An 18,614-nucleotide genomic window follows, 5' to 3' on the forward strand; every position below is an offset into this window, starting at 1 on the left:
CTAGAGGACTGTGATCAATTGTTCTGTCTACTAAGGGTAGAACTAGAAGTAATGGCCTTAATCTGCATCAAGGAAGATCTAGGTTAGATGTTAAGAAAAACTTTCTAACTATAAGGATAGTTAAGTAGCCATGGAATTGGTTACCAAAGGAGGTTGTGGATTCCCTGTCTTTGGAGGTTTTAAGCAAAGATTAGTTGAACACCTGTGGTCGAAGTATACTTGGTCCTACCTTGGGGCTGGATTAATGACCCCTTGACCTTTGGATAAATTTTTATGTTTGGATGGCCCCTTTTAAACAAACTGGCCTTCATCATCATTAATAACATTAACATGAATAAGCAACTGCTCTTGTTACCTGTTTTGCTATCTCTAATTTACCAGCTAAGCATATGAAATATTTTCAGTAGATTGGAAAATGTATATTTAGTCAACAGTAAGTCTCTTCTATTAGCATGAAATCCATCCCCTTCCTGGAGCGTCTTTGCATAGTCTGGGGTGATTTATATTTGTCAGAGATGGATTTTGCCCTCCAACTTGTAGATCGGGTGTATTTAGACCACCCTTCTTTGGCTAATATTCTGGAATACCAGCCCACTGCATGCATGAAAACATAGATCAGATATAGACCATGTAGTAAACTACAGCAATACAAAATTAACATGTCATGCATTAAATGGGTTAAAAACTGGCAAACTGACACATTTCAATGTAATTGCGAACTGGGAATCATCACTGATGTGGTGTGTTTCTAGTGGAGTTTTGGAGAGTAACTTTATTTATTTTATTTTTAAATCCATGACTTGGAAGTTTGCAGATGACCCATTCTGGGGGACTGGTAAGGAATGAAGAGGAAAGATTTCTGGTATATACTCACGTGGATTGCTTGGTAAACAGGGTGCAAGCAAACAATACACTTTTTAATATGGTCAAACACGTGTAGTACAAAGACTGTAGACCATATTTACAGGGAAATATCCTGGGAAGCAGTGGGTCTGAAAAAGATGTAGAGATTATGGTGGAAATCAGCTGAACGTGAGCACCTGTTGTGACACTGTGGCCAAAAAGGCTGATGCAGTCCTTTGGATGCATGAGCAGGGGAATCTTGAGTGGAAAAAGGGAGAATATTACCACTGTGTTTGGCAGTGGTGTGACTGCTGCTAGAATACTGTAGCCAGGACTAGTGTCTACAAGTCAAGAAAGCTTTTGACAAACTGGAAAAGGTTCAGAGAAGAGCCATGAGAATGATTGATTGAAGCATTAGTAAATGTGCTTTATAGCGATAGACTCAAAAAGCTCAATCCATTTAACTTCACAAAGAGAACGTTAAGAGTGACTTGATTGTTCACCTTGTAGATACTTATAGATTGCAAATATTTGATCTAGCAGAGAAAGATACAACAGAATCCAATGGCTGGAAGTTAAAGCTAGACAAATTCAGACTGGAAATAAGGCATAAATTTTTAACTGACAGTAATTAACCATTGGAAAATTTACTAAGGGTTGTGGTGGATTCTCCATCGCTGACAATGTTTTTCTAACATGTGCGCTAAGAATTATTTTGGGGAAGTTCTGTGCCCTGTGTTTATAAAAGAGGTCAGAGTAGATAAGCAAAACAGTCCCCTCTGGCCTTAGAATCTATGAATCTGTGTTTATTTGCTCTTTGCCTCCGGAGGGCATTAATTTTTGTTTGAAGCTTTCCATTCCTGCTAAAGAGGAGCATACAGTTTCCCCTGTAGCGTGAATATTAGCAGACAACTTTACCTCTAGCAGCCGTCAAGGTGTCTTATGCTATTTTATTAAATAAATACAGTAAGTTACAGTAAACTTGCTCTATTGTATGTTTGCTTGGCTTACTATATTTTGAAAAGTTAAAGTGCAAAAGACTCCCGAAAAACAAAACATTTCCCCCCCAAAGCCATTATCTTGCTATCATGTTAAACACAAGCCTACCCCTTGCAGAAACAATCTTTTGCATATTAGGATCCGTATCTTTGTGTGTTGTACCATACTTCAGATTTGAGAATTGAAACCTTGTAACTCAAAGTGCATTAGCTGAACAGCATTTAAAGTATCAGTTCCTCAAATTTACTCCTTTTCATATTTCTATGCAAAGCTTTGCATATATACCCTGTATTTTCAATTGTTAAAACAGAAAATTTGATTCTAGTCTGAGGCATCAGCATAGTTCCTATCTTTGAAAACCCGCTATGGTGCATGCTGTTTCAATATGTTATACTGGCTAGAGAACAGGTGCCATGCATCGTTTAAAAAAAAAAAATCTTCAGTTAATTTTACACCCTCTGCCTATAAGTCCTACAGTGGGGCCAGGCAAAAAGAACACTGTTGGCTCAGAGTAGTCTGTCACCCAGGAGGGTACTGGATCAAGCCATTTGATCATAGACTACAAAGCCAGAAGGGACCACTGGGATCATCTGGTTTTCTCTGTATAACACAGGTCAGAGAACTTGTTTAAATTTAATTCCTGTTTGAATGAGAGTGCATCTTTTTAGAAAAATATCCAATCTTAAGTTTAAAAATTGCCAGCGATGATGAATCCACCACTACACTGGTTAGATGTTCCACTGGTTAATTATCCTCACTGTTAAGAATATGTCACTCAAATTGAGGTCCCCTGTGTTAGGCCTGTGAGGAGGCGGTCATTCTGTTGTCTAGTGTGATTTGGTGGTCTGTAGCAGAAACCAGCTGGTACCCCATCTTTTGTGTTTTATCTGTTAGGACATTTATCCTGAAAGCTTATGGATCACTTACTTCTGAGTTATCAGTGATTCAGAAACAGGTAATGCCGTCTTTGATGTAGAATGCCACTCCTTCTCCCCATAAAAACAGTATTACTGTGTCTAACTGCCTCAGTGTGATCAAAGGACCAGCTATGTCTTGCAGTGAACTTACGTATTTCTTCAGTTTGTGAAAAGACCAGTTGATGGAAATGCTTATTAAATTACAAGACTGACTTGGAAAGCATGGATGAACCTGAGGTCATATACTCTACAAGGGTAAGACCTGGATGTGGAAGGGTCCTCTACAGTGCCCTTAGCCCCGATTGTCTTAGCCATGTGTCCTTGGTCCTTCATGTAAACCACACATTAAAAAATCCACCAACTTAGAGAATTGCTCTGCTACTTCTTCAGTGTAATAAAAGTGAGTATATTAAAGAAGTTCTTCCTAGAACAAATTATTTTGTGTTCTGGGAGGCAGAGCCACAGTATACATGTAGAATGTCGAGGATAGTTATTACTTCAAGGTCAATGTATAAAGGAAGAAAGGACTTTTTATTTCTTAATTAATTCTCTTTTTCCAATGATGCTCGGGTTGATTTATTAAAACAATACAATTGTTACTGCTAAAACAAGCTTGTGCTGTTATCCTAGTTTTAGCAACCTAAACCTCTTTGATACTACAGAATATGTCAGTATAAAAGGGAGCAAAATACCCATAATGATTTAAAAAAACCCTATATATACTTGGTTTGTCATATTGTGGACCTGTCCCATTCTCAGCAATGGTTGTAGTTCACATCCAAGGTTTTATCGTGTTTACAAAACACAGTTATGGTCCCATGAATATTGCAAATTGGAGCTATATCATAACAAGTTTCAGACAGCTGTGTTGTCATGGGTTGCCTAAATTGACTTATTTGTGGGTCATCCGTTACAAATTCAGTCTAGTAAGGCAGACTGATTCTGCAATTCTAAATTTTCACTACAACAGTTGTAATTCAGAAAGCCAACTTTCCTTCTCTTCTCTTCGTGCTCTCCCAATCCTGGGCCAGCTGTGCACGCTGAGTGACCTCTGGTGTAAGCTAGAGGAGCCTAAAGGCTGACTTTTTTTCCAGGTACTGTTTGGTCTGCCAATGGCCCCAGAGGGGCTGGCAAGTAACTAGGGATCCCTGGGTCAGAAGGACACCCTGTGCACTGAAGAGGGGTGGCAGAGGAGTCAGTATGCTGTTTCTGCACCATCAGAATACACCCTATGTTAGCTATGGTGATTCTCAGGGCTGCTTAGCAGTGGCAGTGATGTGCAAAGTAGTCCTAGAGCAACGCAGGCTCCATTTATTCAGAAACTATTGTCCATGTGTCCTTGTGCTGGGTCCTGTGCCTCAGTGTCAGGTTTCTTGGCATGGTAATGTAGAATTAAATCTTGGGGTTTAAAGCACTTGTATCTTTGGGAACTGCCGTGATAGCTCAGTGGCCCTATACTGCTTTTATCTTGGCAGATGAAACTTCTCCCACTTGTTGTACTCCTACTTTTCTGCCCTTGTTAGTCTTGACTGGAATCTAACCTTGTATGAATTTAAATTCATCTTTTTTTTGTCAAGATTTGACTATACTTCTCCCTGCTACTGGTGTTTGGTGTGAAAGAGGACAGTGAAGTGTGAAAATACAAAGATTACAGTCCTGTTGTTCAGGCCTGGAAAAAGTCCCCACATACAGCTTGCTTAGAATATTATATATTCTTTGCTCCTTTTATTCTTGCTAGCACGGGGAAAAACAAAATGCAGTTTATCTAGACATAAATCTGTATTTAAAGCTGGTTCGCCTCAGAGTTGTTCCTGTAAAGCTGTCTGATTCCTCTGCCTGTATAGGTATGTATCTCAGGATTGGTAACTTCAGTGACCCAGAAGTGCTCTGTTACTTATCTATATGTGTTCCAGTGGAAATAGTGTGGGTGGTGCCCTTTATCTTCAGTAAAGTTGTGACTTGTTAACCTAGCACTGAGTTTGGAAAATGGTTGTGTGGTTTTTAACAATAAAAACAAGCCATTTTTCTGCTACTGGCTAGATTGCCGCCAATTTCTGCAAATAATTCTAAGTGCATGTTTGGGGTGGTTTATATTTAAAACAAAACAAAACAAAAAGAGAGAGGCTGGCATTTTTCTCTCTCTAGTTCAAGCGTGATTAGTTTGGCCTTCTATCTTAATTTCTTAGGGAAAAGTTCTTTCCAGTCACAGGTATGCTCTGTGGCCCAAATAATTTTTTGTGTATACAATTTTGAGGTGAACTGGAGAATTATATGTGGTAGTTGGTTTGGGAGCAGCAAGGGAGAATTAGATGTAAACTGCTTTTTGAAAATACAGTGTAGTGGTTCCCAACCTTTTGAAATCCTCTTTGCAGAAGAGTTGTGGATGGACTTCCCTGTTTTGAAGACACTGGTTTGGTGAGTTGTGGGTGTTGTCCCTTGATGTTTTAAAGCTGTTTTAGTCAAGAAACTTCAGATTAGGTTAATTAATCTGTCCTTGCTGAGGTGAAGTGCACGGGATTATATTTGAGGAGCAGGGAGCTTTATTTTAGAGGCTGTTGATTTGGGATTTAGAAATATAACCTAGAGGGGAGAGGGTCTGATCGAGTGGACTGACAGAGAGAGGGTTGGTAACCTGAAACAACTGAGTTCCATTTCTGCATTCTCTTGCAATGTTAGACAAAATTTTAAAAATCCATTGTTCACCTAGCTGTAGCTGAAAGGTCATGTTCTAGGCCATAGAAAGTCACTTTTGTAGAACTGCTCAAGGAAACTTTATTTTTTCCTTGTGAAATTTTGACCAACACTTTCTTCCCCTCTGTCATTTAAAAATTGACTGACATCTTTTGGCAAATAAATTGCTCTCTTGAGGGGAGAGGTGGGAAGATAAACATGTCTGCTTTCTGTTGTACCTATCTGGCTAAGAAACTTCATCCCCTACAAGCGGTGTCCTCCTTAAATGATCAGCTAGAGCCCTAGTTCAGCTTCAGCCATGCACTTGAGTCTCTTCCTATTCAGTCAGCACAATGCTTAAACATGTGCCTAAAATGTAAGCTTATGCTTAGGATCTTTATAGAATTGGGGTCTACGGTAACTGGAGAGCTATCATATCCCACATGTTTTCTTTTCTTTTCTTCTTTCCTTACCTGACTGTGGAGCCTTTGTCATCTCCCCGGATGGGAGTCAGCACTCATTCCCTGACTTGATTCAAATTGTATTTAAATTCAAATAATGTTTAAGAGAAGAAATGGATCAAAACAGTGTCTAAATGTCTCTTGGAGACAAAATTATGAAAGCAGCACTAAGAAGTTAAGCATAAATTACAGAAGTCTCAACAAAATACAAAGCTGGTATTGGGGGTTTCTGGCACAAAAGAGATTCAGGGTTGTACCAGTCTACTGCTGTGTCTCTCTCTTCCTCCCCCCCACTTTCCCCTTCTATTAGCTTTTCTTAGTCAGTCTCCTCCAACACTTCCAAAGTCCCTTAAAATCAGTGTCTTTCCACTGACAGCAGTGGGCTTTGCTTCAGGCCCATGGTTATAACAAATGCTTGTTCTCTCCAAAGCCACTTTATGACCTGCTTTCTGGTCCCTAGGCCTTGCATCAGCTCTGTCCATGCACAGAGATAGGATTCCTTATTCCCTCTGTCTCCTTGGTAGTTGGTTGCCCAGAGTATAAATTACTTATACAGAAGTTAGCCTTGTAGCCATGTCGATCCCAGGATATTAGAGAGATGAGGTAGATGATGTAATATCTTTTATTGGACAAAATTCTGTTGGTGAGAGACAAGCTTTCGAGCCACACAGAGCAGCTCTTCACATATGTTTCACGTCAAATTATCTGTCACTCTTGTAAAAAGTGACTCTTGAATTTGAACTTTTAATTTAATAAATTGTTATATGTATTCATTAAGATCCAGATTTATGGAGATGTTTTACTTTAGTAAGCACTTTTTAACTCTTTTTATGCACAGGCTTTTACCTAGGACATAGGGACTAAATCTTAAATGAAGAGCGCAGTTGCAAATGTAGTATATTATCCTTTTTATATAAAAGGAATAGAAAATTTAAGCAGATCCCTCTCCTAAAACAAAATAGTGGCTTGATATTTGACTTCCACTGGTTTAGCAATCAGCACTTTGCTAAATCCTTTCTACAACACAACTTAACACTGAATGTGGACAGGGCAGTTAGTGTTTTTAAACATATACTAGTTGGCTGTGGTTAACCATAGGATCCTCCATGTTCTTACATGTGTCCCTCCCCACAAAAAAGGCAAAATCATGTTGGTAACATTATGTTAAAATGTTAGTTATGCAGTTTCCCAGAGCAGATTAGGCCGAAGGGTTGCATGAATGTCTCCAGGAATGTTGTTAGTCAAACCAAAAATCATCCCTGTATGCAGAAATATGTACAAATATTCTCCAGAATTGGAGCTCTCTCAGTAAGAGGTGCTGCACAAGTGCTTTCCATTCTCCACTACTCCCACTCTGTAAGTTATCTTTTGGGTTGTCATAGCCATAGCCATACCTTTTTAGTTATAACATATGCTCTTTTTTTCTCTCCTCCTCTTCTCCCCACCCAGATCGAATTCAGCTGCCCAGGAATATGATTGAAAACAGCATGTTTGAGGAAGAACCGGATGTGGTTGACTTGGCAAAGGAGCCTTGCTTGCATCCATTGGAGCCTGATGAAGTGGAATATGAGCCAAGAAGTTCACGACTACTGGTGCGTGGCCTTGGAGAGAATGAAATGGATGAGGATGAAGAGGATTATGAATCATCAGCGAAATTGCTGGGCATGTCCTTCATGAACAGAAGCACAGGTCTCCGTAGTAATGCATCTGGCTATAGTCAGAGCTCAGATGGATCATGCTCAGTGCCCTCTTTAAGGACCATGGTAGTTTGTGCAGTTGTTCTTCTGATTGCAGTTTCAGTAATAATGGTGATCTACCTTCTTCCCAAATGTACCTTTACCAAAGAAGGCTGCCATAAAAAGAACCATACAATGGAACTGATATATCCTCTAGCAACTAATGGAAAGAGATTTCCATGGGCAAAAAACAGGCTTCCCAGTAATGTTGTACCACTACATTATGATCTCATCTTGCAGCCAAACCTAACAACTACAGAGTTTGCAGGTTCTGTACAGATAACTGTTAATGTCATCCAGGTCACTTGGAATATCATACTTCATAGCTCAGGACTTAATATCACCAAGGCAACTCTGACTTCAGCAGGTTGGAATCAGGCAAAACCAGTTGAAGTCCTGGAATATCCAGTGCATGATCAGATTGCAGTTGTGGCCCCTGATGCTCTACTTGTTGGGCAGAACTACACCCTCAGCATAGACTATTCATCTAATTTATCAGATACCTATTATGGGTTTTACAAAGTCTCCTACAAGGATGAACATGCTGAGAAAAGGTAGGCTAATGAATAAGTTTTCTCATCCCTATATTTCTAGGTTGTTTAGTGTGTAGTCGTTTGCACTTGATTCGTTAATTAAAAATAATGATGGGGGGAGGGCAAGGAGCAATGACTCGGCTGTGTGGTTTTTCTGACTCCACACCTGAGCCCTGAAGTGTATAGCAAAGGAGTTCTTCAGGAGACAGTTGCTAACAGTCTGTCTGAAAATGAGCAGGTTTTTGCTTTTTTATTTAAAAAATTCCTTTGGAAATACAACGTTCACTCTGTTTTGAATATTAACTCTTCGTGTTGATGGCAGCTTACACAAAGATCAGGTCCACCGCAGGAGAGTGAAGCAGAAGTTTTCCATGATTAGAATCAACACTGCTTCAAGAATCTCTTGCATGGGTTGATTCATTATAGCACAGACCGTCCTTCAGTTCTGTTTCCGGCTTGTGGATAGTTATCTTGTTAGGTTATATTAATCTTATGTCCTTTCGTGGTTTTCTCTCAGATTGGTGGTGGTGGTTGTTGTTGTCGTGGTGGTGGTGGTGATAATGAGTCACTACTGCAGAGGGATCGATACTCTTAACCATGAATATTAATGATGGGAATTTTTCCAAAAGACCATTTGGTCTACCTCTTACTAAGTCAATAGACAATCACAAGGGTTGTACTAAGCGTCTTTCTTCTGGTCTCTAAGAAGTAGGCAAGTAATAAAGGCTTGATGATCGATGATGATGATGATGACTTTTTTCCATATGTAGCCAGGTTGTGATAGCCTTACTCACATAAAATCGTACCTGACTCCTTGAGCAGTCTCCTTGATTTCAATGGGGCTACTTGAGGAGTAAATTAATATTAAAGTGTGGCACAAGCTGACCAATAATATTTCGCTGCCTGCAGCTCTTAATTAATGACATAGAAGGGACCTGAATAATCCAGACTTAATTTTAAGTCTAATCCATTTTAAAAAGAAAACCAGCTAGTGTAAAGTTTATTTGTTTGTTTGTTTGTTGGTAGACAAACAAGAGAGCTGCATAGTGTAGGAAAGATGTTTTGCTGAGCTTTCACTAGTTTTAAAAAAATAAAATCTTGTTTACCTAACTAAATGATGCAGTTGATCTCCCTGCCTCTTGCCATAACACACTAACAGCGATAAATTTTAAAAGGCAACACGTTTAAAAATGTAAAAGTAAATGCTTTTTGATGTTACTTAAAATTAACTTATAGAACTTGTCACCATCAGGATATCAATAAGGCAAATCACTTAATATATACAGGAAAAGGTTGTATACAGGTCATTTTGAGAATAACTTCTGCTACAAAAACTGGGGTACACTTAGTCTATAAATTGTAACAGTGCATGCATTGATCACCCTCTAACAGGAAGAATCCTCATGTAACACAGACACTTGTCCTCCAGTCCCCAAATGATATATTCTGTTGTGGAACTGGGCACATCACAGTGGGTTTGACTTTTTTTTTTTTTTTCCTCCCCTTAAGCACCTGGCTTTTGAAGATAGAAGTCTGGGTTAGACACCATTGATTTGTTCCAGGTTGGCTATGTCTGGCTAGCCAATTTTCTGAACAGTCAATAAAAATGCCATATTTTCCTACTCAGAAAGAAACCTTATCCATAAACAAACATCAAGGAGAGGATATTCATAAGCATATGGTGACATTCACTCTCTGGAGGGTACCTGGTGACAGATTCTTTTCCTAGTGTTGTATCCAGCTGTTGATCTTTTTTTCCTTTATTCTTTTGGCTTTGAATTAAAATACCAAAGATTCTCATGCTAGTGAACCAAAGATCACTATAATCTGAGGTGTCGATTACCTCAAAGTAGCATTACCTGAAAGATTTAAATAGTGAGGAAGCTGAGAACGCAGGCATTACAATGAAATATATGAAATGAAATAAAATAACTGCAGTCAGAGCTTAGAAGGCAAAATTCATTAATGCCAATAATTGTGGGCAACTGGTTCTATTTTGCTTTTGTTTTCTATTAGGTTCCCTTCCAAAAAAAGCCTCCCTTTATTCTCCACATTTAATTTACTTTAACATTATAGTTTTTAAAAATGCAGGCTGTTGAAGGGTGAAACTGACCTGTTAGTGTGTGAATGATAAATTAGCCTCTGGCATCAGTTCGGGGTGCAGATCCCTAGCCCTGGTTGTGCAGCAGCGGGCACTGACCCTGGGCTCTGGCAGGTGCTGGCCCTGGATGCTGACCTTCAGCCCTAGCTGTCTGGCAGCAGGCTTCTGCCCCTAGCCCCAGCCATGTGGCAGCAGGCGCTGGCCCCGGTCACTGACCCCTGGCTGTGTGGCAGTGGGCACTGATCCCTGGCCCTGAACCCTGATTCCCAATCCTGGTAACAGAGCAACTGGCGCTGAGCCTGGGCTCCAGTAGGTGCTGGCTCAGGGTGTTGACCCTCATCCCCGATCACGCAGTGGTGGGGTCCCCCATCCATCCTCCCTGGCCCCTGCTGATCCCCATCCCTCCATCCAAGTCTTAATTAGCCAGGACTTGTTGTGAAAAGTGATAGTAGCAAAGATACAAGTATCACTTTTCATAGTATTATTTTTATTATCTAGTCCGCAAAAAACCCCTACATAAATAAATTGCAGTGATTTGGGCATGTATACATGTCCATATATTAGGGCTGTCGATTAATTGCAGTTAACTCACATGATTAACTCACAAAAATTAATCGTGATTAATCGCAGTTTTAATCACACTGTTAAACAATAGAATCCCAATTGACATATTTTTGGATGTTTTTCTACATTGTCAAATATATTGACTTCAGTTACAACACAGAATACGAAGTGTACAGTGCTCACTTAATTATTTTGTTTACAAATATTTTCACTATAAAAATGATAAAAGAAATAGTATTTTTCAATTCACCACATACAAGTACTGAAGTGCAATCTTTTTATTGTGAAAGTGCAATTTACAAATCTTGATTTTTGTTTTGTTTAGTTTTGTTACATAACTGCACTCAGAAACAAAACAGTGTAAAACTTTAGAGTCTACAAGTCCACTCAGTCCTACTTATTCAGTCAACTGCTAAGAGAAACAAGTTTGTTTACGGGAGAGAATGCTGCCCGTTTCTTATCTACAATGTCACCTGAAAGTGAGAACAGGCGTTCCCGTGGCACTTTTGTAGCCGGCATTGCAAGGTATTTGTTTTGCATATCTGGCACATATTCGTATGCCCCTTCATGCTTCGGACACCATTCTAGAGGTCATGCTTCCATGCTGATTGCGCTCGTTAAAAAAATAATGCTGTAATTAAATTTGTGACTGAACTTCTTCAGGGAGAATTGTACGTCTCCTGCTCTGTTTTACCCTCATTCTGCCATATATTTCATGTTATAGCAGATTCGAACGATGACCCAGCACATGTTGTTCATATTAAGAACACTTTCATAGCACATTTGACAAAACGCAAAGAAGGTACTAATGTGAGATATCTAAGGATCGATACAGCACTCAACCCAAGGTTTAAGAATCTAAAGCATCTTCCAAAATCTGAGAGGGACAAGGTGTAGAGCCTGCTTTCAGATGTCTTTAAAAGAGCAACACTCTGATGCAGAAACTACAGAACCTGAACCACCAAAAAAGAAAATCAATCTTCTGCTGGTGGCATCTGACTCAGATGATGAATGAACATGCATCAGTCCGTACAGGATGGACACATCCTCTGGAATGGTGGTTGAAGCATGAAGGGATATTTAAATCTTTAGCACATCTGGCATGCAAATATCTTGCAATGCTGGCTATGACAGTGCCATGAGAACGCCTGTTCTCAATTTCAGGTGATGTAAACAAGAAGTGGGCGGCATTATCTTCTGCAAATATAAACAAACTTGTTTGAGCGATTGGCTGAACAAGAAGTTGGACTGAGTGGATTTGTAGGCTCTAAAGTTTTACATTGTTTTGTTTTTGAGTGCAGGTTTTTTAATACATAATTCTACATTTGTAAGTTTAATTTTCATGATAAAGAGATTGCACTAATGTACTTGTAATGAGGGAATTGAAAAACTACTTTTTTTACTGTGCAAATATTTGTAATAAAAAGATACAAAGTGAGCACTATACATTTTGTATTGTGTTGTAATTAAAATCAATATATTTGAAAATGTAGAAAACATCCAAAATATTTAAATAAATGGTATTCTATTGTTTAACAGTGTGATTAATCTCAATTAATTTTTTTAATCACTTGACAGCTCTAATTCTTTTTTCTAAAGTTAATTAAGTATTTTAGGAAAAAGTGTCAGAGCCACCAGCAACAGTTGGTGGCCACACTCTGAGTCCACCAAAAAATTTGTTGAGAACCCCTGAGCTACCACCTCTTAGACAGCTGGATTTACAATTGCAATGGAAGAAAAGCGAGGGAAGGTTTAGTGTCTGCGCTGAAATGGTGCATCTGTGCTGCTGTAGCATTTTTAATGTAGACTACCCAAAGATAATGACTGGGCAAGCTGTTGTCCACAAGTCAGTGGCAGGGTGGGGAACAGTTAGATGGGACATGAGAGTGGCTCTTCCTGCCTGTTGAAAGGATGTCCTGCCTGTGGATGGACAGAAGCAGTCAGTCATCCTGTCTGCCAGTGAGGCATGAAGTTTATTCCCATTATTAGACACTCCAAAATAAAAGTGCCTGGTACATGTCTTAGTCTTCTTTTGAGCTACGTACTCTTAGGGATATATGAGCTTTTGAGTACTTGGCTATTGGGACAATTGTTTACTGATAATGTGCCCTATATTTCAGTCTAATCGGTTTATAGTTTGGTGAATTAGACAAACTATATCTTCTGACTGCATTATGCTGGAAAGAACATTGAATAAAAATTGCATTGAAAAATCTTCTGAGACTTAAATTGATGACAGGCCTTTCTTAAATGTGTGCTTATTCTATCCTTACAAATCATGGCTACCTCTCTGTTCCCAGCCCCTCCCAATAAAACTTCCTTCCATTCTAATCCTCGAAGTAACTGTTCTTGATTTATTAAAGAATGATAACGCCAACTCTTATATTTTTAACATGGTTTTTTTCTTTCTCCCCATTAGATGGCTTGCAGCAACTCAGTTTGAGCCTCTGGCTGCAAGGTCTGCTTTTCCCTGCTTTGATGAACCAGCATTTAAAGCCACTTTTCTAATTAAGATCAAGAGAGATGAACAGCACTCCACGCTGTCAAATATGCCAAAGGTACAGTTATGCTCTTCTAATGCACAAATATTAGAGGATGGATGTGTGTCTTTTAGGTGCTCTGTATTAAAAGTACTCTGAATCACTTTGTTGATTTGTGTCACAAGAGTGCATAGATGGCCCAGGCAAGGGTCTGTGCAAGATACCATACAAAAGGCTGCCTTGCTCCAAAGATCTTACACATTTAGATTTAAAAGTGTATCCCAGATCAAATAGCTATTCCATGCACTGTAGGAACAGTTGAATGGCTACAGCCAGCAGTTGGCTGAACTGGCATGGGATGGTATATCTACATGGACTTTGGTTGCTGCACCACTTTCTGTCGAACTTAAGATTCTTCTTGAACGCTTGGTCCGTGTGGATCCCATTTATGGTGTGCATGAGCACAAGATTGAGATCTTCTGTTCTGCAGCGTCCGTTGGGACAGTACCTGCACCCTACATGTCCTTGTGCTCCCTAACACAATCACTTATAGAGCAGAGCATCCCTGACTGTCTTTCAGTTCCCAGTTATCGCCTGCGGCAGCAAGATGCAACTTGGCAGTGTCTGCTTGCTACCCCCTAGCAGCCATCCACCAAATCAGTTTGTAAATATTAGATAAGTTAGCATAGTGATGAATTTCTGCCCTGTTGGCAATCTAGTCGGTTTTGTTTAAAATCTTCCCTTTCGTTAGATTACTGCTTGGTGCCAAGGCACCTTGCCACCTAATGGCTGAGCCTAAACTCCTTCTCTTTGCCGTTCACTTAGTCTCCAGAATCTAGTAGATGTAGAAGTTCTTCACTTTTCCTAGGAATTCCTCAAGCAGAGCAACTCCCAGTTGCCACCAACTAGGAGTCTGCCTTCAATTTTAACCTCCAGAACTCCTAACTCTCTTCCACCCCACCCACAGCATCCTGATATCCCTGATAGACTTCTCCTTGTACCTTCTCAACCATTCTGGGCCCCTTATGTACCCTCTCGGATGCTGCTCCTCTGCCTCTTGTTCTACCTACAAGTGAGCTTGATCCACTTTGCCAGTTAGGTCCCTTGCTAGATCACTTGATGAAGTAGACAACCCAAGAGAATAAGAATATGAGTAGGAGGCAGATGCTCAGGAGGAAGAATCAGAAGATGACTCCTTCCAAGATCCCCAAGAGACTCCTCTTAACCCTTTTCAGCTGAATAATCCTGAAAATTGATCTTCCTTCTCTCTGGATGAGGCGGTGACATCCCCGCCAATATCTCATTCTGATGACTTCAAGCCCTTTCAGGAATTGTTAGGAATGATAGCAGACACTCAGGATGCTGAATTATCTGTACAGGAGGAACCACATATGTTATGTGATACTACCCATTCTGATTTCCCAGGCAGATTGGCAATGCCAATCAATGAAGGCATTCTAGAGCCTGTAAAATACCTATGACAGGTTCAAGCCTTTTATACTTCCAACAGCAAAATGAGCAGAGAAAGATACCAAGTCACTCCAAAAGGATTGTAGTACAGGAGCGATCCAAGCAGATAGGACCCCACTTCTAAGAACAAAAAGCCCAAGAGTTTGATCTCTTAGGTAGAAAGGCCTACTTTCTGGCATCTCTTCAAGGGCAAATAGCCAACTATAAAGCCCTGTTTGCTAAATATGACTACCTTGTCCCAGGCTAGGTAATCATTAATTGATGCGCTCCCCAGGAAGGAGGGCTGATCTCTATTAAGATCGTTAGGAACACCCATGCTCTGTGTATCACTACACCTCTGACTATCATAAGCTGGGACTGGACAAAAGGGGATGGAGCCACTCAATAATTTACCATGTTCTGTTCACTCTCTCTGAAGCATCTGGCACCACCAGTGTCTGAAGACAGGACTGGGCTAGATGGGCCAATGGTTTGACCCAGTGTGGCCATTTTTTTATGTTCTAAAGTGAAAGAATTTTTCTATCTGGGCTTTACAACAAGGTCTCAACCCATTACAAGCTTCTATTCCCAAGAGTGCAGATCATATCCTCCAGTTCAAGCTGTCAGGCTTACCATCAGCTGTCAGGGTCCATTTAGCAGTCATTTCAACTTGACACCTTCCTGTTAAAACTTTTATATTGTATTCTCTCATCCCATTGTTTCAAAATTTCTAAAGGGACTGGTTCATGCACCCTGAAGCTTCTCCTATCCTGGGACCTTAATGTAGTTCTCATGGGCCTCATGGAAATCTTATCCAAGTCCTCACTTCACCAACCTAGTCAAAACAGGCTATCACCTCAGCCTGGAGAGTTAGCGAGATTTGAGCACTAACAGTAGGATGACTTCTCTCGCCTCCCCCACATTATACTGTCCACAGGGTTAAGGTAGGGCTGAGTCCCCACCTTAAATTCCTGCCAAGATGGTGTCTGATTTATCTCGTAATCCAAACCAACAACCTCGCTATCTTCTTTCCCAAATCACACTCAGACTTGGAAAAACCAAGTTCCATACATTAGATGTTTCCAGTGACCTTTGTTTAGACCAAACAAAGCTATTCAGTTGACCCCTTTATCTGTGGTACTGGAAAAGGCTACGAGAAGTCAGGCCATCTCTTCCTAGGGATTATCCAAGTGGATCCCTGATGCATTACAATGTTACCAAATAGAAGATATGCCCATTCCCACAGGCATCAGGGCCCACTCAACTAGAGCCAAGGCAACCTCTTCAGCATATCTAAAATAGTCCTATGCCTGAGATTTGGTGCTCAGCCCCTTACTTTTACCAAACATTGTGCCCTGGGTTTGGCAACTAGATTAGATGGCAAATTTGTATGCTGCTTCTCTTCCCCTGAGCTCCCTACCTAGATTAGTCAGCAGCTGCCACTCCTCGGTTCCCTCCATCTGCTTGGCTCCTGCCCTTGCACCACCACCCAAGTTTGTCTGTCTCTCACTGTGGTACTTCTGCCCAGCTGTAATTAGTCCTTTCTCTCCCTCTCCTCTCCTCTCTCCCCCTCCCCCAATTCCTGACTTTTTTGTTTGTTTCAATTTGTTTTTTTAATGAAGGAACAATGGAATTAATCAGACACCCCAATTACTCCCCCCCACCATCCCTTATTTAAAATCAGCTGTATGCTAATTGCTTCCTGTACCTTGCCACCTGGAGTGTGCAGTTTGCTAACCTCTAAAAACAGCATTTTCCAGGTTCCTTTTCACTCAATATGAAAAAGGTGTTGATGAGAATTTGGTAGTAAAGTCCCACACTTAGTACTGAGAATCCACTTTGTGTGCATGACCAAAGAAATAAAAGTAAGTAAAATAATCAATTCACTAATGAAATTGTCATCCAAAATAAAATTTATTCACTTATCATTCATGTTTAGATTGGCTCCTTGTAATTTGATATACAATACCTTTTTGATTTCTGAACTGAATAATGGTTACATTTCTGAACATGCAATTTATGAGTTGATTCTGAATTTTGCGTTCTAGCAAGAAAACTTGCCATCTTGTGCATGTTCATATACATTACAATAGTCTTTAGTTATACGATCCCATACGATTTCTTAAATCTGTAGTACATTACATGTAGTACAACAGGTTCAGTGGCTTTTCACTCAGATTTTTTTTTTTTTAAGGACATCTGTGCAGGCTCCCTATAAGGAGCTCTAAGTCTTGTATACTAACTTACTGCCAAGGAAAGCAGTAACTTTACAAATTTAGATTTGATAATTTAGGCCAAGATCCTACCAACAGTTGAGTACATGCTGAACTTAAAGTCCATGAGATTTCTCAGGATTTAGGGATCGTGGTGGATAACCAACTGAACACAGCTACAGTATTACACTGGGAGCTCCAGAGGGCTAAAGTGAAGCTTGACTTTCTAAACAGGGGAATATCCAATAGGAGCAGAGGATTGGCATTACCTCTGTGTATAGCACCAGTGAGACTGGAATACTGTGTCCAGTTCTAATGTCCACACTCTTTACAATTTTTTGACATCTTTTTGTTAACTATTAGGATGATTGGAGGCCTCTGGGAAAACCCGAGTTTATGATGAGAGACTTACGAATCTCAAGTATTTAATGTATCCACAAGAAGGTTAAAAGGTGACTTGATCGCGGTCTATAAATAGTACCGACATGGGGAAAAGGTTTCAAAGAAGAGTACTCTTTCAACTAGTTGATGAAGGCATAGAAAGATTTAATGGCTGCAAGTTGAAGCTAAACAAATTGAGGTTGGAAATAAAGTGTAAACTTGTATGTGAGGGTATTTCGCCATTGAAACAACTTACCAAGGGGATGTGGTAGATTCTCCATCACTTGATGTCTTTAAAGTAAAACTGGATTGTCTCAGAAAGACACATTCTAATTCAACCAGAAGTTGTGGGCTTGATACAGGAATTACTAGGTGAAAATATGTGGTCTCTGTAATGTAGGATGGTTATACTAGAGGGTCATAATGGTACCTTCAGGCTTAAAATTTGAGACTCAAGCTGAAAATTGATGTGTTTTCAGGATCAGGGCCAAGTTTTCTTGCCTGACAAACAGGGAATACATTATTTCAAGGTTTGTTTTTTTTCCCCCAGCTGTATGAACTATACATTTTCATTCAATCAGCAGTGCAGCCTAATGTAGGCACTATCCAGAGGAAAAGGCGGATAACTCAATTTTGTGGTTACAAAAGCCACATAAAATAACAGATATGTCCCCAAATTTTCTGTTCTATGTTGTGTGATTTTCATAAACTCTGGCATGCAAAGTAGGCCTGGGAAACATTAGCTTCATCATAAGTAAATTTTGTTACATTTATGAGCAACTTGCCTATCTATATATCTTGGGTCTTACATGGCCACTATCACTGTAGTATTTTAGCACCTTAAAACACAGTAGAACCTCAGAGTTATGAACACTTCAGGAATGGCAGTTATTCATAACTCTGAACAAAATGTTATGGTTGTTTTGGAAGTTTAGAATTGAACATTGACTTAATACAGCTTTGAAATTTTACTATGCAGAAGAAGAATGCTGCTTTTAACCATCTTATTTAAATGAATCAAGCACAAACAGTTTCCTTACCTGGTCAAATCTTTTTTTTTTTTTTTTTAAACTTTCCCTTTACTTTTTAGTAGCTTGTTTTAACACAGTACTGTAGTGTACTGTATTTGTTGTTTTTCCTGCTGCTGCCTGATTATTTGGAACCAAAAGTATACAAAGTGTGTGGTTGACTGGTCAGCTCATAACTCTGAGGTTCTACTGTAGTGAAAATGGTCCAACAAACTTACTTATAGTTGCCATTATGCACT

The 18,614-nt window shown here is 39.8% G+C and overlaps 1 protein-coding gene across 4 annotated transcripts in view; it reads left to right on the forward strand.

Annotated features, from left to right (window-relative positions):
- Positions 1-18,614, forward strand: part of LNPEP (leucyl and cystinyl aminopeptidase) — a 97,347-nt gene that overhangs the window by 43,146 nt on the left and 35,587 nt on the right. For all 4 annotated transcript variants that reach the window (XM_065550192.1, XM_065550191.1, XM_065550193.1 and 1 more), the window contains exons 2-3: positions 7,340-8,180; positions 13,244-13,382. In XM_065550192.1, the coding sequence (XP_065406264.1) occupies positions 7,363-8,180; positions 13,244-13,382 (957 nt within the window). In that variant the 5' untranslated portion in view covers positions 7,340-7,362. The remainder of the gene's footprint in view (positions 1-7,339; positions 8,181-13,243; positions 13,383-18,614) is intronic.

The sequence above is a fragment of the Chrysemys picta genome, chromosome 6 (assembly GCF_011386835.1).
Source record: "Chrysemys picta bellii isolate R12L10 chromosome 6, ASM1138683v2, whole genome shotgun sequence".
NCBI classification, from domain to species: domain Eukaryota; kingdom Metazoa; phylum Chordata; order Testudines; family Emydidae; genus Chrysemys; species Chrysemys picta.